The sequence below is a fragment of the Littorina saxatilis genome, linkage group LG16 (assembly GCF_037325665.1).
Source record: "Littorina saxatilis isolate snail1 linkage group LG16, US_GU_Lsax_2.0, whole genome shotgun sequence".
NCBI classification, from domain to species: Eukaryota; Metazoa; Mollusca; class Gastropoda; order Littorinimorpha; family Littorinidae; genus Littorina; species Littorina saxatilis.
The window spans coordinates 4,709,355-4,732,669 of NC_090260.1; the positions used below are offsets into that span (position 1 = coordinate 4,709,355).

The window sequence follows — 23,315 nt, forward strand, 5'->3', positions numbered from 1 at the left end:
TCCTGTTGGTGACCTACATGTCCATCGTTCTCTCTCTCCTTCCTCCTGTTTGTGACCTACATGTCCATCGTTCTCTCTTTCCTTCCTCCTGTTGGTGACCTACATGTCCATCGTTCTCTCTTTCCTTCCTCCTGTTGGTGACCTACATGTCCATCGTTCTCTCTCTCCTTCCTCCTGTTGGTGACCTACATGTCCATCGTTCTCTCTCTCCTTCCTCCTGTTGGTGACCTACATGTCCATCGTTCTCTCTTTCCTTCCCCCTGTTGGTGACCTACATGTCCATCGTTCTCTCTCTCCTTCCTCCTGTTGGTGACCTACATGTCCATCGTTCTCTCTCTCCTTCCTCCTGTTGGTGACCTACATGTCCATCGTTCTCTCTTTCCTTCCTCCTGTTCTGTTGGTGACCTACATGTCCATCGTTCTCTCTTTCCTTCCTCCTGTTCTGTTGGTGACCTACATGTCCATCGTTCTCTCTCTCCTTCCTCCTGTTGGTGACCTACATGTCCATCGTTCTCTCTCTCCTTCCTCCTGTTGGTGACCTTCATGTCCATCGTTCTCTCTTTCCTTCCTCCTGTTCTGTTGGTGACCTTCATGTCCATCGTTCTCTCTTTCCTTCCTCCTGTTCTGTCTTCCTTGTATTCTTTCCGTATTTCCCTCTTCTCCTTCATCCAGGTCTAGCTCATTTTTCTGTTCTCTTTTTCTTTTGGTGGTCGGTTGGATGTATGACCCCAAAAAATGCAACCGACAAACCAAATGATAACCATATATGTGACCCTCCACCACGGAATGAGTCACATGTCACCTCGCGCGGTTCTGCGCTAGGCTTGAAAAAGTCTGGGGGATGTCTGGTAACAGTGTGAGGGTCACCTTAGTCACAGGCTTGTAACTCAAACAGTTTTCGCTCTTTTCTAAAACGATTTTCTTCACTGGATAGAGCATACAAAATTCCTTAGGAAAATGTAAAATTATGAAAATCATGCAAAGGTGACATGCGACTCATTCCGTGGTGGAGGGTCAAATATCTGTTGACCGAACGACTTCATACTTAGTATACATGAACTTCAGAGTCTGCATGACCAGTCGGTCAAGTTGCAAGTGTGTAGGTCACATGGTCCGACTTTTGTGCTCTTTCGAAAAAAAATATCGCCATTCGGGAATCGACTCAACAGTTTTCGAGGTTTAAAATACTGTTGAGTCGATTCCGGAATGGCGATATTCGTATGTACGAGGTTTAAAATGACGGGCGCTGTGGCGGGGTGGTAAGACGTCGGCCTCTTAATCGGAAGGTCGAGGGTTCGAATCCCGGCCGCGGCCGCCTGGTGGGTTAAGTGTGGAGATTTTTTTCCGACCTCCATGGTCAAATTATGTGCAGACCTGCTAGTGGCTTATCCCCCTTTGTGTGTACACGCAAGCACAAGACCAAGTGCGCACGGAAAAGATCCTGTAATCCATGTCAGAGTTCGGTGGGTTATAGAAACACGAAAATACCCAGCATGCTTCCTCCGAAAGCGGCGTATGGCTGCCTAAATGGCGGGGTATAAACGGTCATACACGTAAAATTCCACTCGTGCAAAAACACGAGTGTACGTGGGAGTTTCAGCCGACGAACGCAGAAGAAGAAGAGGTTTAAAATGAAGCGGTAGCCAAAGTAAGCCGCTTAAAGGTCTCCGTATCGCTCCCTTAGGGCTGATTGGACGGACCGTGTGTACGATATCCAACCTTACACAATCAGTGAGCTGAATACAGCAATGGCAGGCAGGATCAGGGCATGTCCCAAGGAGGAATGCGTTCATGTCATTGATGAAATGTGCGCACCATTGCGCAAGTGTGACTTTACAACGAAGGGGGTCATTTTCCATTCATTTGAGTTAAGGAAATATCTTCATAGTTGTTTCGCATGAACTTCAGTTTGTCCGCAAAGTTTTCTGTACGTAGCTAATATGTTCCGACTTTTACGGTCTCTCCAAAATGTGTTCCAAATGATCCTTTAACATTGTTCATGACACGAACATGTTTCTGTCTGGGATTGCCCTGAACCTAGCTGTGACTTCAGTCTTCAGATCACCGATCATCTGGAGGTGAAAGGGGTGTGTATACAGTATTGATACTCATACAGTCAGATAATCCAAAAGGCAAAAGTCTGGAGGGTTTATTTTAGGAAGTACGGAAACTGCTGAATATGAAACCACGTACTGTTGAGTCGATTTTGAATTCGGAAAAAAGACAGACGTCAGACTATTTAATCTATACACTGCCTTGTTGAGGACTGATCATGCAAAGCTGAGGTGCATGTACATCACATGACTATTTAATCTATACACTGCCTTGTTGAGGACTGATCATGCAAAGCTGAGGTACATGTACATCACATGACTATTTAATCTATACACTGCCTTGTTGAGGACTGATCATGCAAAGCTGAGGTACATGTACATCACATGGCTATTTAATCTATACACTGCCTTGTTGAGGACTGATCATGCAAAGCTGAGGTACATGTACATCACATGACTATTTAATCTATACACTGCCTTGTTGAGGACTGATCATGCAAAGCTGAGGTACATGTACATCACATGGCAAATATAGGGTCGACACATGCTGAAGTAAATGTACATCACATGGCAAATTATAGGGTAGACACATGCTGTAGTAAATGTACATCACATGGCAAATTATAGGGTCGACACATGCTGAAGTAACAAGCATTTTTGTGAGTTTAATTTTGGGGGTCACCTTGTACATTGGCAAATTCCTTGTTTCCATTACTGCAGGATGGTGTTCCTGCAATGCTATTCTGAAGTTGGTGTGTGTGTGTGTGTGTGTGTGTGTGTGTGTGTATGTGTGTGTGTGTGTGTGTGTATGTGTGTGTGTGTGTGTGTGTGTGTGTGTGTGTGTGTGTGTGTGTGTGTCCAGAACACAGCATGTTGCTGATCATCTTCCTCTCTTTGATCCCGGCATGCATTGGGTAAGTGCGCACATTATGTCATTATATATCCCGGAATACACTCCACTACACTATCGTACGCTACACTACACTACATTTCACAACACTACGCTTCACTACACTGCACTACACTACGCTACACTTCACTACATTATATTACATTACACTACCCTACATTACACTACACTACACTACACAACACTTCACTACACTACACTACACTACACTTTACTCCACTCCACTACACTACACTTAACTCCACTCTGTAGAGGTTACATGCCGAGTCTCAGTGATTATCAAAAATAATGGTCGAAGTTGGCGGAGTCATGAAAAATGCGAGCTTCAGCGAGCTTTTTTATGACCGCGAACTGAGACCATTATTTTTGATAATCACTGAGACGAGGTATGTCTTTATCCCTCCTTTCTTCAGTTATTCAAAGAAAAGAGGAGTTTTTGTGCGAAAGGTTGATCAAATCATATTCACCCAACCAGTCTACCTGCGCAGGCGATCGATTAATGCGCGGTTGTATAGTTCCGTGCAAATCATTCAATTTTGTTAACACTTCTTGTCAGTTTCCATGTTTTAAACTAAAATCAAGTACACAGTTATATTGTCATTCTGCTGTGGCGGTAAAGGCAGATAGTGTGTGTTCTGTTCATGTTTTGGTATCGCTCAGGAAATGTTCTTTCCTCGAATGTGACAAGCAGACGAAGCTTTACACCCGTGTTCCAACGTTAAAAACTGTATGAAGTTCAGTTTTCTGGGGCAAAATAGTGTATGAAACCGCTGCATGTTCTTCAATTTGATTAAATGTTTGCAATTGATTGCGTGTGATCTGTTTATATAGCTATCCTGATGAACACGTGGGGGAACTTGATTCGGGGGCTGTGATTGGATGGTCTCTTCCGATCATCAAAGCATAATATATGCGGCGGAAGTCGGCCATTTTACTCAATATCCAAAAGCATATTGTCGATAACAAAGACGCATGGTTCCGGTTTCTTCCACGTGTATAAAGTACACGCATACCTCGCCAGGTTTGTTTCTGTGACTAGTCGACAGACGATGCCATTTGCTTTGTGTGTGTTTTTGTTGTTGCTTACTATAACTGTACATGACATACATTACGTGTAAAATCCAGTTATTTAACAGGCAACAAACCTTGCAAATTTCCAGAAGCTGCAATCTGAAGCGACCTATCTCTGATTCTAGCAGACGATCTCTCCAATGTTTAACACAAAATCAGCAAACTCTCCTGTCACATAGAACGTCCATTGTATAGTGCAATGTTGAAATGAAGTTACCGGTCTGAAACATTTAGTCGTTTCTTCTGAGACAATCCTTGTTCTCTTATCATCTACAGATTTACCGCAGTCTTCACCACGCGAATTCCCAACAGAAGTCAGACTTTCGAACATACACTATACGTAGGCAAGCATGATACGTCATGACGTCATATGATTCCTAGCATATTGACGTAATGCTAAACATCCGGTTATCTCGAGTTTTCTCCGTAATACATGTCCGTGGGTTTTTCAATGTTCGGTTATTTCCGTGGCTTCATGCGGAAAGGGAATCGTCGTCTGCAATCAGCGACATGGACCATTCTGGTACTTGTTGCTGACAAAAACATGATTTTTAATGTCAGAATAGCTATATAAACACTATTGTGTTTTCATCGTAGCAATAGGGTCCGATATTTAGACTCGAACAAGTATAATGCGACTCGTCTTCGACTCGTCGGCATTATACTTGTCTCGTCTAAATATCGGGCCCTATTGCTACAATGAAAACACAATAGCTGGTAATAAAAGGAAATATTGTTGAAAACTGACCGTCGGATTGCAGTCTTGTCGATGCCGCCGAAATCTAGAAGGGGAACTACTCGTGTCGCTAGACAAAGTATGAGAGTTACATTTCCTTGGAATCTTGCTAGCGATAAACGATTGTGCACGGCAGATCTGAATTCAGAAAACAACCAAACTCATGGATTTTATATTGAGATTCATGTGTTCAAGCCTGTAGTTGCTGGTTTAAATGCGGTATGGTTGTATTGTTTGCTCCAGAAATGTATATTTTGTACGTTAGAGTGTTCTGAACTTTTGAGTCGCAAAAAGTAGATCCACAATGTGTACAGTCTCTACCCATGAGCTATCGAGGATTCAGGCCCGTTGTTGGGTAAGTGATTTTGGTTGTTGGGTAAGTTACCGAAAAATAACTAGCCCTACAAGTTTACAGAGAGAAAGAAGCAGAGGGGGGGATAAATTACATTACACTACCCTACACTACATTACACTACCCTACACTACATTAAACTACCCTACCCTACACTACACTACACTACACTACACTACAATGCAAAACAATGCAATTCAATGCACTGCACTGCAATGCATCGCACTGCGGAACAATGCACATCAATATAATGCAATACAATACAATACAGTACAATGCAATACAATACAGTACAATACCATACCATACAATGCATCAGAACAAAAGCTGACATTTCAGAAGAGACATTGCAACTCTTTGGTTTTATTACTCGCACATTGCTGTTTTTCTGACTCATTTAATGTTGATACATCTCGTAATGTTCAGTTTTGTTGTTGTTGTTGTTGTTGTTGTTGTTGTTGGTGGTGGTGGTGTTGTAGGTGCTGGTGTTGGTGTTGGTGTTGTTGGTGGTGGTGGTGGTGTTGGTGTTGTTGTTGTTGTTGTTGCAGTTGTTGTTGTTGTTGTTGTTTACAAAATGTTTAGCTAGCATGGTGGGCGGTAACCAGGACAGATAACCTGTACAGCTCACAATGATTGTCTTCCCCTCTTCCTGTCGATCGCCTTTTACACTCGACTCCTCCACGGTCCATAAAGCTTCTCGTGGAGGTTCGTCTACCTGGGCCAAGTCTGACTCCTCAGCGGCTGGAGGCTCCTGTCATCCTGTAGGATGTGGGCCGTACCTTGTTGTGCCTCTCCTGCCATCCTGTAGGATGTGGGCCGTACCTTGTTGTGCCTCTCCTGCCATCCTGTAGGATGTGGGCCGTACCTTGGTGTGCCTCTCCTGCCATCCTGTAGGATGTGGGCCGTACCTTGTTGTGCCTCTCCTGCCATCCTGTAGGATGTGGGCCGTACCTTGGTGTGCCTCTCCTGCCATCCTGTAGGATGTGGGCCGTACCTTGTTGTGCCTCTCCTGCCATCCTGTAGGATGTGGGCCGTACCTTGTTGTGCCTCTCCTGCCATCCTGTAGGATGTGGGCCGTACCTTGGTGTGCCTCTCCTGCCATCCTGTAGGATGTGGGCCGTACCTTGTTGTGCCTCTCCTGTCATCCTGTAGGATGTGGGCCGTACCTTGGTGTGCCTCTCCTGCCATCCTGTAGGATGTGGGCCGTACCTTGTTGTGCCTCTCCTGCCATCCTGTAGGATGTGGGCCGTACCTTGGTGTGCCTCTCCTGCCATCCTGTAGGATGTGAGCCGTACCTTGGTGTGCCTCTCCTGTCATCCTGTAGGATGTGGGCCGTACCTTGGTGTACCTCTCCTGCCATCCTGTAGGATGTGGGCCGTACCTTGGTGTGCATCTCCTGCCATCCTGTAGGATGTGGGCCGTACCTTGGTGTGCCTCTCCTGCCATCCTGTAGGATGTGAGCCGTACCTTGGTGTGCCTCTCCTGTCATCCTGTAGGATGTGGGCCGTACCTTGTTGTGCCTCTCCTGCCATCCTGTAGGATGTGGGCCGTACCTTGTTGTGCCTCTCCTGTCATCCTGTAGGATGTGGGCCGTACCTTGTTGTGCCTCTCCTGCCATCCTGTAGGATGTGGGCCGTACCTTGTTGTGCCTCTCCTGCCATCCTGTAGGATGTGGGCCGTACCTTGGTGTGCCTCTCCTGCCATCCTGTAGGATGTGGGCCGTACCTTGGTGTGCCTCTCCTGCCATCCTGTAGGATGTGGGCCGTACCTTGTTGTGCCTCTCCTGTCATCCTGTAGGATGTGGGCCGTACCTTGGTGTGCCTCTCCTGCCATCCTGTAGGATGTGGACCGTACCTTGTTGTGCCTCTCCTGCCATCCTGTAGGATGTGGGACGTACCTTGTTGTGACTCTCCTGCCATCCTGTAGGATGTGTGCCGTACCTTGTTGTGCCTCTCCTGCCATCCTGTAGGATGTGGGCCGTACCTTGGTGTGCCTCTCCTGCCATCCTGTAGGATGTGGGCCGTACCTTGTTGTGCCTCTCCTGCCATCCTGTAGGATGTGGGCCGTACCTTGGTGTGCCTCTCTTGCCATCCTGTAGGATGTGGGCCGTACCTTGGTGTGCCTCTCCGCGGGGGAACATGGGGGAGAGTGATTGTCGTTTTTGTGGTTCTTACTTTTTTAAATTATTATAACTAAGGAAACTATTTTCACCCCAGGTTTAGCCAGTGTGGCGGACTGTCTCCAGGCGAGATGGCTCACAGGTTGTTCCAGGACGCTGACCGAGACCACGACGGCCACCTGGCGCTCGCCGAGATGCTCTTCCTCTTCCAGGCGTTCGACCAGAACGGTACGGGATGACCACACATAATGGAAGGGCGCTGGTTCTGTGCGACGCTTAGTTTTCGAGATAGGTGTGACTGACGAAGTACAAAACGTCACATTCCAAATAAGCACGACTATGTTGCAGGTCCGGCACGGTTGGCCGAGTGGTAAGGCGTCCGCCGCGTGATCGGGAGGTCGTGGGTTCGAACCCCGGCCGGGTCATACCTAAGACTTTAAAATTGACAATCTAGTGGCTGCTCCGCCTGGCGTCTGGCATTATGGGGTTAGTGCTAGGACTGGTTGGTCCGGTGTCAGAATAATGTGACTGGGTGAGACATGAAGCCTGTGCTGCGACATCTGTCTTGTGTGTGGCGCACGTTATATGTCAAAGCAGCACCGCCCTGATATGGCCCTTCGTGGTCGGCTGGGCGTTAAACAAACAAACAAAAATGCTGCAGGTGGAAGCCGCTGAGATTGCATTTCTTCGGGAGGTTTCCGCAAAAATAGATATTACACGATTTGCGCGAAACAGTTGAGTCTCTGAGATCTCTTTTTGTCTCGTGATAACGTTATTTTGTATGATAACGATTCACTTGCAAACTAAAGTATACAATTTGGTGTGTCAGTGTTAAATATAAATAGAATACAATACAATACAATACAATACAATAATCTTTATTCATCTCTGAAAGAGAAATTACAAGCTTGACTGTGTGTCTGTAAAATCAATCAATTAATCAATCAATCAACCATGCATGTAGTAACATTCACATCGCATATTCACATCATATCGTTACACGCAAACATTGTACCCACACACTTACTAAAATAAGCCTACAAATAGAAGCAATGCATTGCCTGTTTAAAAATTATATCACATTATCACCTTATCACACTTTAACCACATTATCTTCTCACATTTGTATCCTATAAGTCAATATAACTAACAACAGAGAAAAACAACTGATAAAAGGATGTAAAGATTATGCCGTTGCCAGAGCGACAGAACCAGCACCTAGCACCCCACCTGAGAGTTGAAGATGTGAATTGCAGATGGAATGAATGAGTTTCTGTAGCGTGTGGTTCTTGTGTATGGCTGTCTAAATCTTAAGCTTCTGTCTATCCGTCTGCTGTCAAGTTCAGGTCTGAGTGGGTGCGTGTCATCGGTCAAAATCTTCTGTAGCCTGTCAGTCAGTCGTCGTTCCTGCGTTGATGCAAAAGTGTCCTGCTTCCTCCCAACTACCCCACCTGCTTTCTTAATGAACTTCTCTAATCTATCCCTGTCCTGCTTGCTGATGCTGCCACTCCAACACACCAAAGTACAGCACACTATTGCAGGTTGAGGTATAAAACATCTGGAGAATCTCTTGTCTAACATTAAAAGATCTGAGTTTTCTCAAAAAGTACAGGCGGGAGTGGAGCTTCTTCACAATAGCATCAGTATTGGGCTTCCATGTCAACTTATTATCTATGATTATTCCCAAATACTTATACTGCTCTACTTTCTCTACAACCTCCCCCTTAATCACTATACCCTTCCTCCTATTGTCCATAATCATTTCCTTGGTCTTGCCTACATTAAGTTCTAAATAATTATCATCACACCACCCAACAAACTTATCTACCTCCCGCCTGTAGTCAGAGTCGTCATCGTCAGTCATTAGTCCAACCAGTCCAGTGTCATCGGCAAACTTTGCCATGGGGCATGAGTCGCCAGAAGTACTAAAATCAGCTGTATACAAAGAAAAAAGAAAAGGAGAGAGAACTGTGCCCTGTGGGGCGCCTGTGTTCGTGCACACAGTGTCAGACACTAGGTTATCTCCCATTTTCACAAACTGAGGCCTCTTCGTCAAATAGTCCATGATCCAGAGAATGGTGGAATCTGGAACATTCATCTTACAAAGCTTGTCTGCCATTACATGTGGCTGAATGGTATTAAAAGCACTGGAGAAGTAAAAAAACATCAAACGAATGTAAGAACCCGGCTTGTCTAAATGAGAATAAATCTTATTAAGAACATACAACACTGCATCATCAACATTCCTGTTTCTTCTATAAGCAAACTGACATGGGTCAATAAAATCTTTCACAAAATCACTAAGCCTAAACAGGACAATTCTTTCAAAAACTTTCATGCACACAGAAGTCAGTGCTACAGGCCTCAGGTCGTTCATGATCTGTACAGATTTTTTCTTTGGAACAGGCACAATGCATGAAGTTTTCCACAGTGCTGGTACTTTACTAACACTAAGAGATAAATTAAAAATAACAGAAAGAATGTAACTAAGTTGCTCTGCACAGTGTTTGAGTACTCTAGGCTTCATCCCGTCTGATCCCCCCGCTTTGCTAGCATTCACCTTCTTCAACCCCCTCATCACCTGCTCCTCTGTCACTACGATAGGGGGTTCCCCTTCCATAGGCCCACTGTCACTAGTCAATTTCTCTCTAATTGTCTCCCTTTCATCGCTAAAGTCATGCTTATCAAAGCGTGCATAAAACTGGTTGAGAGCGTTTACATCTGCCTGCACAGCGCTGTTTTTTCCTCCACTACCCCCCTTCTTCCCCTTATAGCCACAACGATCTACTGAGGCTAAATTCCATAGCGTTGAATGTATCAGATTACAAAAAGTACGCGGCTGTCTTTCTACCCCAGTATGAGTTCATCGTGGCCCGTATGTGCAGTCGTGCGTGACGTCACGAGGGTCCGGGTACACGTATCGTGTGTCAGCGCTGAAGCCTTTATATTGTTACGACCTGCGTTGTCAGAACCCAGTCTGTGTCTGTGTGTGAATTTGTCGACACAACCACAGCAGAGACGTGTTCAGGTTGTGTTTCATTTCATATGTAAAGTTCTGCCAGTCACTGTTGATGTCCAGTCACTCTTGATGTTCAGTCACTCTTGATGTCCAGTCACTCTTGATGTTGACGTGAGTACCGGGAACTTCATGTCTCCCTCTATGGGTGTTCAGTTCGATCTTCGATCTTCAGCCCTAACAAATCAGGCTGACGTCGTTAGTTGTGCAAGCAGGACTGAAATATTGCACTGAACGCCTTCCATGCTGATCATACCTCAGATACACAGGACACATCTTCACAACGCCTGTGTTTGACTGTATTGCCTTTGTTGTTCTAGTATCGGTCTAACACTTTGGATGTGTCTACTTTCTTTTTAAAGGGATAGACCTCCCGGGATTGTGACTAGAAATAGCTTTAAGCATGGAGCTTACAATGTGAACTGTGACAGGAGACAAACTGGCATCAGTCTCGGCTAGCACTGTCAGCTGAAGACAGTCTCGGCTAGCACTGTCAGCTGAAGACAGTCTCGGCTAGCACTGTCAGCTGAAGACAGTCTCGGCTAGCACTGTCAGCTGAAGACAGTCTCGGCTAGCACTGTCAGCTGAAGACAGTCTCGGCTAGCACTGTCAGCTGAAGACAGTCTCGGCTAGCACTGTCAGCTGAAGAGACGACAAGAAATAACAACCAACCATTGGATGTGTCGAGATAGCCCCAAGTTGTCAGGTGACATCGCTGAACAGAGGTAAGACTGTGCGTGTAGAGGTAAGACTGTGTGTGTATATGTGGTAAGACTGTGTGTGTAGAGGTAAGACTGTAAGTGTAGAGGTAAGACTGTGTGTGTAGAGGTAAGACTGTGTGTGTAGAGGTAAGACTGTGTGTAGAGGTAAGACTGTGTGTAGAGGTAAGACTGTGTTTGTAGAGGTAAGACTGTGTGTGTAGAGGTAAGACTGTGTGTGTAGAGGTAAGACTGTGTGTGTAGAGGTAAAACTGTTTGTAGAGGTAAGACTGTGTGTGTAGAGGTAAGACTGTGTGTGAAGAGATAAGACTGTCGGTGTGTAGAGGTAAGACTGTGTGTAGAGAGCATTGCAAGAACTATGTGAGCTTCAAACAGCCTCAAAAACACGTTGCTTGAGGCGAGCTCACACTTATTCAGTGGTTTAAGTATTTCTGTCGTTCCTTTCTTGCCTCTCGATACAAATTCTGTTGTGCCTATGTTAAAACTCGTTGTTGTAGAAAAGTTGAAGCCTTGAGGTATATATTATCTAAAAACACCTTGAGCTCCTTGGTAACTAAATACCGCATCTCTTTCTCGGATAAGTAACCATGTTTACGGAATACCACAGCTTTTGTTTTTACATTTAGTCAAGTTTTGACTAAATGTTTTAACGTAGAGGGGGAATCGAGACGAGGGTCGTGGTGTGTGTGTGTGTGTGTGTGTCTACTACTACTACTACTACTACTACTACTACTACTACTACTACTACTACTACTACTACTACTCCTACTACTACTACTACGACTACGACGACGACGACGACGACGACGACTACTACTACTACTACTACTACTACTACTACTACTACTTCAGGTGGCAGTACAACCTGTACGTGGGTACCCAAATTGTGATTTTTACTGTTTGTAAACTGTTAGGATTTTTCTATTGACATTTTGCATGATTACTCATTATACCACATATTGTTCATACAAAGTGTTGATTTTGGCCTAACAAACATATTTCTTGGTGAAAAAAAAAAGTTTTTGTAGGATGAGCTGTGGCCGACGTAAATAAATAATCATTTATTTTTGAACTCATAACTCATAGGTTTATGCACAGATTGTCTTCATGTTTTGTAAATGATGTAAGCAGTAGATTATCTGGATTATGTGCTAGGGGATTTCTTATATCTGTAACGGTTGATGTGTGATGGCCGTGTAAAAATGTGCCTAAAATTAGGTCATAAAAAAAGTTGAAAAAAATTCTTAATCAATATCTAGGACAGATATCCAGAAAATGCTATGACAACATCCAGATACAAGCATTTTAAAGCACTCCACAAAATTGTATGTGAATATCTCCAATATCAGCCCCAAACTGACCCGCCATCGCCATTTTTCGCTAACTTTTTAGCCTTCAAATTGGATACAAATTTGCTTTCCTACCTGTCTGCTGAGCTAGTACCCCCCTGGCTGGTATGGGTCCCCTTCCTGTCTGGTCTGCTGAGCTAGTACCCCCCTGGCTGGTATGGGTCCCCTTCCTGTCTGGTCTGCTGGGTCAAAATACACTTTTTCATGACATTACATGATGTAAGACTTTTTATATGTAAATATGATTGAAATTTCTTAGTCTGCAAGTGTTTTTTTTTTCATTCAAAACGTAGTAGTGTTCGAGAAATTTGAGGTTGTTTTCAACGTAAAAATTCTCGGAATTTCCGGGCTGTGCACCCCCACTTGACCTCAAATTTATCGAAAACTATTACGTTTTGAATAAAAACACTTACAGATTATGAAATTTCAATCATATTTACATATAAAAAGTCTTACATCATATAATGTCATGAAAAAGTGATTTTTGACCCACGTACAGGGGGTACTGCCACCTTAAATAAATACATAATAAAAGGAAGAAAATTATGAGTTTATGTGCAAGAAGCGCATTATACAGACAACTTTTTGTTCTGAAATAGAGATAGAAAGAGAGACACAAACAGCTAGTACAGACTGACAGACAGACAGACAGACAGACAGACAGGCATAGAGCAACACCAAGACAGAGAATGAGCGAGACATAGAGCTCAAATCACGACACTGAGTCTTAACTCGTTCCCAAAAGGCCAACGTGTTGAACAAAACAGGCCAGGCAGTAATGGCTTACACGAGTCACATAGCTCCACCCCTTCCCCTGATATCGTCCGCTATAAGTACAATGTGACCCGGATGTGCAGTAGTCTGAGACGACACGTGACAAGATCCCGGGTACACTGGTAGTCCTACCTGTAGGGCCTGCATTGTACAGCCAGTGTCGTGTACATATAGATAACTACCTGGCTTGCTGTGTCAAAGCAGATTGTTACGAATGGATTTTTTCATTTAGACAAGTTTTGACTATATGTTTTAACATTGACTGGGAATCGAGACAAGCGTGGTAGTGTGTGTGTAAGTGTGTGTATGTGTAGAGCGATTCAGAGACCTGGTTTTCGTAATTGTTGTTTCGCCTTCACATTCCCATATACATACACATTCCCATATACATACATACCACCCAGCGCTTGTTTCTTTCTTCCTGTTTCTTTACGTTGTCTATGCTAACTGTGAAGGCTCTGGTCGTTATCTATGCTAACTGTGAAGGCTCTAGTCGTTGTCTATGCTAACTGTGAAGGCTCTAGTCGTTGTCTATGCTGACTGTGAAGGCTCTAGTCGTTGTCTGTGTTAACTGTGAAGGCTCTAGTCTTGTCTATGCTGACTGTGAAGGCTCTAGTCGTTGTCTATGCTGACTGTGAAGGCTCTAGTCGGTGTCTATGCTAACTGTGAAGGCTCTAGTCGTTTTTTATGCTGACTGTGAAGGCTCTATTCGTTGTCTGTGTTAACTGTAAAGGCTCTAGTCGTTGTCTATACTAACTGTGAAGGCTCTAGTCGTTGTCTATGCTTACTGTGAAGGCTCTAGTCGTTGTCTATGCTGACTGTGAAGGCTCTAGTCGTTGTCTATGCTAACTGTTGAGGCTCTAGTCGTCGTCTATGCTGACTGTGTAGGCTCTAGTCGTTGTCTATGCTGACTGTGAAAGTTCTAGTCGTTGTCTATGCTAACTGTGAAGGCTCTAGTCGTTGTCTATGCTGACTGTGAAGGCTCTAGTCGTTGTCTATGCTAACTGTGATGGCTCTAGTCGTTGTCTATGCTAACTGTGAAGGCTCTAGTCGTTCTCTATGCTAATTGTGAAGGCTCTAGTTGTTGTCTATGCTAACTGTGAAGGCTCTAATCGTTGTCTATGCTAACTGTAAAGGCTCTAGTCGTTATCTATGCTGACTGTGAAGGCTCTAGTCGTTGTCTATGCTAACTGTAAAGGCTCTTGTCGTTGTCTATGCTAACTGTAAAGGCTCTTGTCGTTGTCTATGCTAACTGTAAAGGCTCTTGTCATTGTCTATGCTAACTGTGAAGGCTCTTGTCATTGTCTATGCTAACTGTAAAGGCTCTTGTCATTGTCTATGCTAACTCTAAAGGCTCTTGTCATTGTCTATGCTAACTGTAAAGGCTCTAGTCGTTGTCTATACTAACTGTAAAGGCTCTAGTCGTTGTCTATACTAACTGTGAAGGCTCTTGTCATTGTCTATGCTAACTGTGAAGGCTCTAGTCGTTGTCTATGCTAACTGTGAAGGCTATTGTCATTGTCTATGCTAACTGTAAAGGCTCTAGTCGTTGTCTATGCTAACTGTGAAGGCTCTAGTCGTTGTCTATGCTAACTGTGAAGGCTCTAGTCGTTGTCTATGCTAACTGTGAAGGCTCTAGTCGTTGTAAAAGGCTTTGATTTCACAACACAATTAAGTTTTGTGATAATGCAAAGCGATTCAGAGAATGTAGATGAGACGCTTGTGATGCACGTTGTGAACATGTGATAGTAAAACATTAAATTTACACAGAACGAAGTCACTTTATACAGTACTTATACGTTGTTGTTGTTGTTGTTGTTGTTGTTGTTGTTGTTGTTGTTGTTGTTTTTGTGATTTTGCGATAGTGGAGTTAAGATACTAACAATGTTCTGTTGGAATAGCATGTGCGCTTCATTCGAGCTCGACAATCGTAAATAAGGTTTAATGCAACTCGACCGAAGAAAGTTGTAACATGCTACCTTGTTTAGGTCTCTGTATGGCTGACAGCACAAATGATATCTGATTGGCGGGCAGAGTGGCGTGAACCAGCCAAGAGGACACAACACGGCGGTTCATGTAACGCTCGACCCCCCTTCCACCCCTCCCCGCCTGTTAAACAGTTCATAAGGCGATTACCAGACTGTTTTTGTCAAGAATGATTTTCTTATTTAGAAAGCAGCGGACGTTTTGACATTTATAACTGTTACAAAACATGCATGGAGAAAGAGAAATATATTGAATCGACTGAAGACATTAAGTACAGAACTGCAAAACTCGTTTCCGCGCAGGAGTATCTGAAATCAACGCTCACAAGTTTCGGTACACACCAAACAGAACGACTAGAAACTGACCTTTCTGTACAAATGATGAAGAAGATGAACACCATGTTGTATTTTCATGTCCCTTGTATAAAGATCTTCGAGTGAAATACTTGACAATCTCGTGTTCTTTATGTTCGAGAAGAGACAAACCCTTATTAATCAGGTTCAGTGATATGGCATTTGTGATACGGGTTTTATTGTATTTGTTAAATTGTATGCATGATTTGGTTATAGTTCATAGCTGTGCATACAATTACCGTTATTTTAACCATTCTTGTAAGGGGATGTGGCCTTAGAAAATACAGATTTCTAGTTCTCTCTCTCTCTCTCCCTCTCTCTTTCTCCTTAACTTTCTCTCCCTATCTCTCTCTCTCTCTCTCTCTCTTTCTCTCTCTCTCTTTCTTTCTTTCTCTCTCTCTCTGTTTCTCTCTCTCTCTTTCTTTCTCTCTCTCTCTCTTTTCTCTCTCTCTCTCTCTCTCTCTCTCTCTCTCTCTCTCTTTCTCTCTCTCTTCCCCCCACCTCTTTCCCCATTGCTGTGTTACCTTTATCAGTACGCACCAAAACGAGTATTTGCCAAGTGACAGGCACCCGTCCACCCCGCCCCATCTCCCCCACCCATCTCCCCCACCCATCTCCCCCACCCATCTCCCCCACCCATCTCCCCCACCCATCTCCCCCACCCATCTCCCCCACCCATCTCCCCCACCCATCTCTCCCACCCATCTCCCCCACCCATCTCCCCCACCCATCTCCCCCACCCATCTCCCCCACCCATCTCCCCCACCCATCTCCCCCACCCATCTCCCCCACCCATCTCCCCCACCCATCTCTCCTCTCCTGAACTCAACGGCCGACCTATCTTACAATGGCCACGGTCTGTCTGTCTGCCGGGACGTTGCTTCCTTTCTGGGTGGTGTTTGTGACGCTTGGCCTCACACGCTAGAGTGGGAAACATCAGATCAGGTAGAGTTCTCACCCCCCACCCAACCCGTTTTGCAACCTCAAACCCAACCTCCACGACCTGGCATGAGTCGATCGTAACCCGGATGTTCATCAGACTGAGACGCTATCAGGCCTGAGGTGCATGTATCATATCTGTCTGTGTGTGTGACTACTGTTGTCATCGTTCAATCTTTGTGTGTGTGAACCTGTCCTGAACACCACGCAAGAAGTTTGGTAGAGTTTTTATACCCCCCCCCCCCCCCCTCTTACACAAAGAGGTGTAATGTCGAGTGTTGGATTGGAATAAAGACATTGAACTTTGTTTTATCGCACACATATTAAAGCATTAATCCCCGTGTTATTTCATTTAAAGTATTCTATGAAATTCAAAGCCGTCCACCTAACTATCTGAATCACCATTCGGATTAAAGATGACCTTTACAGGAATCACGTGACAGCCGCTCAAAAAAGGCTACCCTTAAAATTGACCTGTAAAAAACAGAAGGGACAAAAACAAAATCAACGAAAAATCACAATAGGCACAACTTTGCAACTTTTGTGTACGAGATGAATAGAGAATACAACATGGCTTGCTGTGTCGTACCAGATTTACAAGAGTTTTTTTTTTAAATATTGAACTGCGAGCGAAAGCGAGCTGTTCACTATTTAAAAAAGCAACTGACTGTCTTAGTCTCACGCAACACAGACATGCACAACGTACCGAGGGATAATGTACACAGAAAATACTATATATCATCAACTTCTCAGGCAATCTTAATCAAACTACAGAATAACGGACCAACCGATTTACAAAGGCTACCTGACGTTGTGAATGTCTTGGCACGGCCCATGAATTTACGTACTTTTTGGAAAATGACAAGCTGAAAAATAATATTGAAATACGTGTATTCAATCATGCAACGTGTCTTTTTCACGGTGAATCTGGAAAAAATTTACTTTTAAGTTAGCGAAGACTATCATGACCTTAGGCAGAAGAGTGGATGAAGAAAAGACAATTAAATTCATTTCGTTATTTAGCATAGTTACGAAGCAATTTGTGAGAACATCAAAGAGTGCGAAATGGGATGTGTTCTCAGTGACATACACGCGTCTGTGTACGGTGTGCAATTTGCGTGGCCAGAATAAAACGCTAGAAACCAAACATAAAATACGACTTTGGCCTTATGTTGTTTATTGCAAGCGTTTACATTTTTGGTTGAGCTATAAAAAGTGTAGCAATAAATATTGCTTTTTTTGTTTTTATAATTTGTCTGTGCTAATTGTATCATACACGGGTTGTATTCATCCCATGCCGTGTTTGGGGTTTACAGACCCGTTATAAATTGATTATGTTTAACGTACTGTGAGTATAGCAAAGCGGCTTTGATCATGAAACATGGTGTTGGTGTTTCAGGTGAGACAGGGCGAGCACAATGGCCAGCCAGCAGGGAGGAGGCGGGGCCAGACCCAAGACACCACGTCAGGTAGGTCACTGTCTGTGTGTGTGGTTGTCAGGAAGGTCACTGCCTGTGTGTCTGGTCGTCAGGTAGGTCACTGTCTGTGTGTCTGGTCGTCAGGTAGGTCACTGTCTGTGTGTCTGGTCGTCAGGTAGGTCACTGTCTGTGTGTCTGGTTGTCATGTAGGTCACTGTCTGTGTGTCTGGTTGTCAGGTAGGTCACTGTCTGTGTGTCTGGTCGTCAGGTAGGTCAATGTCTGTGTGTTAGGTCGTCAGGTAGGTCACTGTCTGTGTGTGTGGTCGTCAGGTAGGCCACTGTCTGTGTGTGTGGTCGTCAGGTAGGCCACTGTATGTGTGTGTGGTCGTCAGGTAGGTCACTGTCTGTGTGTGTGGTCGTCAGGTAGGTCACTGTCTGTGTGTGTGGTCGTCAGGTAGGTCACTGTCTGTGTGTGGGGTCGTCAGGTAGGTCACTGTCTGTGTGTCGGGTCGTCAGGTAGGTCACTGTCTGTATGTCTGGTTGTCAGGTAGGCCACTGTCTGTGTGTCTGGTCGTCAGGTAGGTCAATGTATGTGTGTGTGGTCGTCAGGTAGGTCAATGGCTGTGTGTCTGGTCGTCAGGTAGGTCACTGCCTGTATGTCTGGTTGTCAGGTAGGTCACTGTCTGTGTGTCTGGTCGTCAGGTAGGTCACTGTCTGTGTGTCTGGTTGTCAGGTAGGTCACTGTCTGTGTGTCTGGTTGTCAGGTAGGTCACTGTATGTATGTCTGGTCGTCAGGTAGGTCACTGTCTGTGTGTCTGGTCGTCAGGTAGGTCACTGTCTGTGTGTGTGGTCGTCAGGTAGGTCACTGTCTGTGTGTGTGGTCGTCAGGTAGGTCACTGTCTGTGTGTGTGGTCGTCAGGTAGGTCACTTTGTGTATCTCTGGTCGTCAGGTAGGTCACTGTCTGTGTGTGTGGTCGTCAGGTAGGTCACTGTCTGTGTGTCTGGTTGTCAGGTAGGTCACTGTCTGTGTGTCTGGTCGTCAGGTAGGTCACTGTCTGTGTGTGTGTGGTCGTCAGGTAAATCACTGTCTGTCTATGTGTCTGGTCGTCAGGTAAGTCACTGTCTGTCTGTGTGTCTGGTCGTCAGGTAGGTCACTGTCTGTGTGTCAGGTCGTCAGGTAGGTCACTGTCTGTGTGTCAGGTTGTCAGGTAGGTCACTGTCTGTGTGTCTGGTCGTCAGGTAGGTCAATGTCTGTGTGTTAGGTCGTCAGGTAGGTCACTGTCTGTGTGTGTGGTCGTCAGGTAGGTCACTGTCTGGGTGTGTGGTCGTCAGGTAGGTCACTGTCTGTGTGTGTGGTCGTCGGGTAGGTCACTGTCTGTGTGTGTGGTCGTCGGGTATGTCACTGTCTGTGTGCGTGGCCGTCAGGTAGGTCACTGTCTGTGTGTGTGATCGGCAGGTAGGTCACTGTCTGTGTGTGTGATCGTCAGGTAGGTCACTGTCTGGGTGTCTGGTCATCAGGTAGGTCACTGTCTGTGTGTATGGTCATCAGGTAGGTCACTGTCTGTATGTCTGGTCGTCAGGTAGGTCACTGTCTGTGTGCCTGGTCGTCGGGTAGGTCACTGTCTGTGTGTGTGGTCGTCAGGTAAGTCACTGTCTGTGTGTGTGGTCGTCAGGTAGGTCAATGTCTGTGTGTCTGGTCGTCAGGTAGGTCACTGTCTGTGTGTCTGGTCGTCAGGTATGTCACTGTCTGTGTGTGTGGTCGTCAGGTAGGTCACTGTCTGTGTGTGTGGTCGTCAGGTAGGTCATTGTCTGTGTGTCTGGTCGTCAGGTAGGTCACTGTCTGTGTGTGTGGTCGTCAGGTTGGTCACCGTCTGTGTGTGTGGTCGTCAGGTAGGTCATTGTGTGTCTGGTCGTCAGGTAGGGCACTGTCTGTGTGTCAGGTCGTCAGGTAGGTCACTGTCTGTGTTTGTGGTCGTCAGGTAGGTCACTGTCTGGGTGTCTGGTCATCAGGTAGGTCACTGTCTGTGTGTATGGTCATCAGGTAGGTCACTGTCTGTATGTCTGGTCGTCAGGTAGGTCACTGTCTGTGTGCCTGGTCGTCGGGTAGGTCACTGTCTGTGTGTGTGGTCGTCAGGTAAGTCACTGTCTGTGTGTGTGGTCGTCAGGTAGGTCACTGTCTGTGTGTGTGGTCGTCAGGTAGGTCAATGTCTGTGTGTCTGGTCGTCAGGTAGGTCACTGTCTGTGTGTCTGGTCGTCAGGTATGTCACTGTCTGTGTGTGTGGTCGTCAGGTAGGTCACTGTCTGTGTGTGTGGTCGTCAGGTAGGTCATTGTCTGTGTGTCTGGTCATCAGGTAGGTCACTGTCTGTGTGTGTGGTCGTCAGGTAGGTCAATGTATGTGTGTCTGGTCGTCAGGTATGTCACTGTCTGTGTGTCTGGTCGTCAGGTAGGTCACTGTCTGCGTGTGTGGTCGTCAGGTAGGTCATTGTCTGGTCGTCAGGTAGGTCACTGTCTGTGTGTCAGGTCGTCAGGTAGGTCACTGTCTGTGTTTGTGGTCGTCAGGTAGGTCACTGTCTGTGTGTGTGGTCGTCAGGTAGGTCACTTTCTGTGTGTGTGGTCGTCAGGTAGGTCACTGTATGTGTGTCTGGTCATCAGGTAGGTCACTGTCTGTGTGTGTGGTCGTCAGGTAGGTCACTGTCTGTGTGTCTGGTCATCAGGTAGGTCACTGTCTGTGTGTCTGGTCGTCAGGTAGGTCACTGCCTGTGTGTCTGGTCATCAGGTAGGTCAGTGTCTGTGTGTGTGGTCGTCAGGTAGGTCACTGTCTGTGTGTCTGGTCGTCAGTTAGGTCACTGTCTGTGTGTCTGGTCATCAAGTAGGTCACTGTCTGTGTGTGTGGTCGTCAGGTAGGTCACTGTCTGTGTGTCAGGTCGTCAGGTAGGTCATTATGTGTGTGTGGTCGTCAGGTAGGTCACTGTCTATGTGTGTGGTCGTCAGGTAGGTCACTGTCTGTGTGTGTGGTCGTCAGGTAGGTCACGGTCTGTGTGTGTGGTCGTCAGGTAGGTCACTGTATGTGTGTCTGGTCATCAGGTAGGTCACTGTCTGTGTTTGTGGTTGTCAGGTAGGTCACTGTCTGTGTGTGTGGTCGTCAGGTAGGTCACTGTCTGTGTGTGTGGTCGTCAGGTAGGTCACTGTCTGTGTGTGTGGTCGTCAAGTAGGTCATTGTCTGTGTGTGTGATTGTCAGGTAGGTCACTGTCTGTGTGTGTGGTCGTCAGGTAGGTTACTGTCTGTGTGCCTGGTCGTCAGGCAGGTCACTGTCTGTGTGTCAGGACATCAGGTAGGTCACTGTCTGTGTGTCAGGACATCAGGTAGGTCACTGTCTGTGTGTCAGGACATCAGGTAGGTCACTGTCTGTGTGTGTGGTCGTCAGGTAGGTCACTTTCTGTGTGTGTGGTCGTCAGGTAGGTCACTGTATGTGTGTCTGGTCATCAGGTAGGTCACTGTCTGTGTGTGACTGGTCGTCAGGTAGGTCACTGTCTGTGTGTCTGGTCATCAGGTAGGTCACTGTCTGTGTGTCTGGTCGTCAGGTAGGTCACTGTCTGTGTGTCTGGTCATCAGGTAGGTCACTGTCTGTGTGTGTGGTCGTCAGGTAGGTCACTGTCTGTGTGTCAGGTCGTCAGGTAGGTCATTATGTGTGTGTGGTCGTCAGGTAGGTCACTGTCTATGTGTGTGGTCGTCAGGTAGGTCACTGTCTGGGTGTGTGGTCGTCAGGTAGGTCACGGTCTGTGTGTGTGGTCGTCAGGTAGGTCACTGTATGTGTGTCTGGTCATCAGGTAGGTCACTGTCTGTGTGTGTGGTCGTCAGGTAGGTCACTGGCTGTGTGTGTGGTCGTCAGGTAGGTCACTGTCTGTGTGTGTGGTCGTCAGGTAGGTCACTGTCTGTGTGTGTGGTCGTCAAGTAGGTCATTGTCTGTGTGTGTGATTGTCAGGTAGGTCACTGTCTGTGTGTGTGGTCGTCAGGTAGGTTACTGTCTGTGTGCCTGGTCGTCAGGCAGGTCACTGTCTGTGTGTCAGGACATCAGGTAGGTCACTGTCTGTGTGTCAGGACATCAGGTAGGTCACTGTCTGTGTGTCAGGACATCAGGTAGGTCACTGTCTGTGTGTGTGGTCGTCAGGTAGGTCATTGTCTGTGTGTGTGGTCGTCAGGTAGGTCACTGTTTGTGTCTCTGGTCGTCAGATAGGTCACTGTCTGTGTGTCGGGTCGTCAGGTAGGTCACTGTCTGTGGTCGTCATGTAGGTCACTGTCTGTGTGTCTGGTCGTCAGGTAGGTCACCGTACGTGTGTCTGGTCGTCAGGTAGGTCACTGTCTGTGTCTCTGGTCATCAGGTGGGTCACTGTCTAGGTGTCTGGTCGTCAGGTAGGTCACTGTCTGTGTGTGTGGTCGTCAGGTAGGTCACTGTCTGTGTGTGTGGTCGTCAGGTAGGTCACTGTCTGTGTGTGTGGTCGTCAGGTAGGTTACTGTCTGTGTGTCTGGTCGTCAGGCAGGTCACTGTCTGTGTGTCAGGTCGTCAGGTAGGTCACTGTTTGTAGGGTCGTCAGGTAGGTCACTGTCTGTGTGTGTGGTCATCAGGTAGGTCACTGTCTGTGTGTATGGTCGTCAGGTAGGTCACGGTCTGTGTGTGTGGTCGTCAGGTAGGTCACTGTATGTGTGTCTGGTCATCAGGTAGGTCACTGTCTGTGTGTGTGGTCGTCAGGTAGGTCACTGTCTGTGTGTGTGGTCGTCAGGTAGGTCACTGTCTGTGTGTGTGGTCGTCAGGTAGGTCACTGTCTGTGTGTGTGGTCGTCAGGTAGGACAGTGTCTGTGTGTGTGGTCGTCAGGTAGGTCACTGTATGTGTGTGTGATTGTCAGGTAGGTTACTGTCTGTGTGCCTGGTCGTCAGGCAGGTCACTGTCTGTGTGTCAGGACATCAGGTAGGTCACTGTCTGTGTGTCAGGACATCAGGTAGGTCACTGTCTGTGTGTCAGGACATCAGGTAGGTCACTGTCTGTGTGTGTGGTCGTCAGGTAGGTCACTTTCTGTGTGTGTGGTCGTCAGGTAGGTCACTGTCTGTGTGTCTGGTCATCAGGTAGGTCACTGTCTGTGTGTGACTGGTCGTCAGGTAGGTCAGTGTATGTGTGTCTGGTCGTCAGGTAGGTCACTGTCTGTGTGTCTGGTCGTCAGGTAGGTCACTGTCTGTGTGTCTGGTCATCAGGTAGGTCACTGTCTGTGTGTGTGGTCGTCAGGTAGGTCACTGTCTGTGTGTCAGGTCGTCAGGTAGGTCATTATGTGTGTGTGGTCGTCAGGTAGGTCACTGTCTATGTGTGTGGTCGTCAGGTAGGTCACTGTCTGTGTGTGTGGTCGTCAGGTAGGTCACGGTCTGTGTGTGTGGTCGTCAGGTAGGTCACTGTATGTGTGTCTGGTCATCAGGTAGGTCACTGTCTGTGTGTGTGGTCGTCAGGTAGGTCACTGTCTGTGTGTGTGGTC

At 46.3% G+C, this 23,315-nt stretch overlaps 1 protein-coding gene across 6 annotated transcripts in view; it reads left to right on the forward strand.

Moving 5' to 3' along the window:
• LOC138950262 (uncharacterized) overlaps positions 1–23,315 on the forward strand; it is a 323,654-nt gene that overhangs the window by 278,752 nt on the left and 21,587 nt on the right. Inside the window, exons 1-3 of one of the 6 annotated variants that reach the window (XM_070322017.1) lie at positions 10,154–10,270; positions 10,621–10,983; positions 17,778–17,847. The exons of 2 other annotated variants lie outside the window; for them this stretch is intronic. In XM_070322017.1, the coding sequence (XP_070178118.1) occupies positions 17,797–17,847 (51 nt within the window). In that variant the 5' untranslated portion in view covers positions 10,154–10,270; positions 10,621–10,983; positions 17,778–17,796. Of the gene's footprint in view, positions 1–10,145; positions 10,984–17,777; positions 17,848–23,315 lie in introns of those variants that run through there. 3 more of the 6 variants (XM_070322014.1, XM_070322015.1, XM_070322018.1) reach the window with 3 other exon arrangements.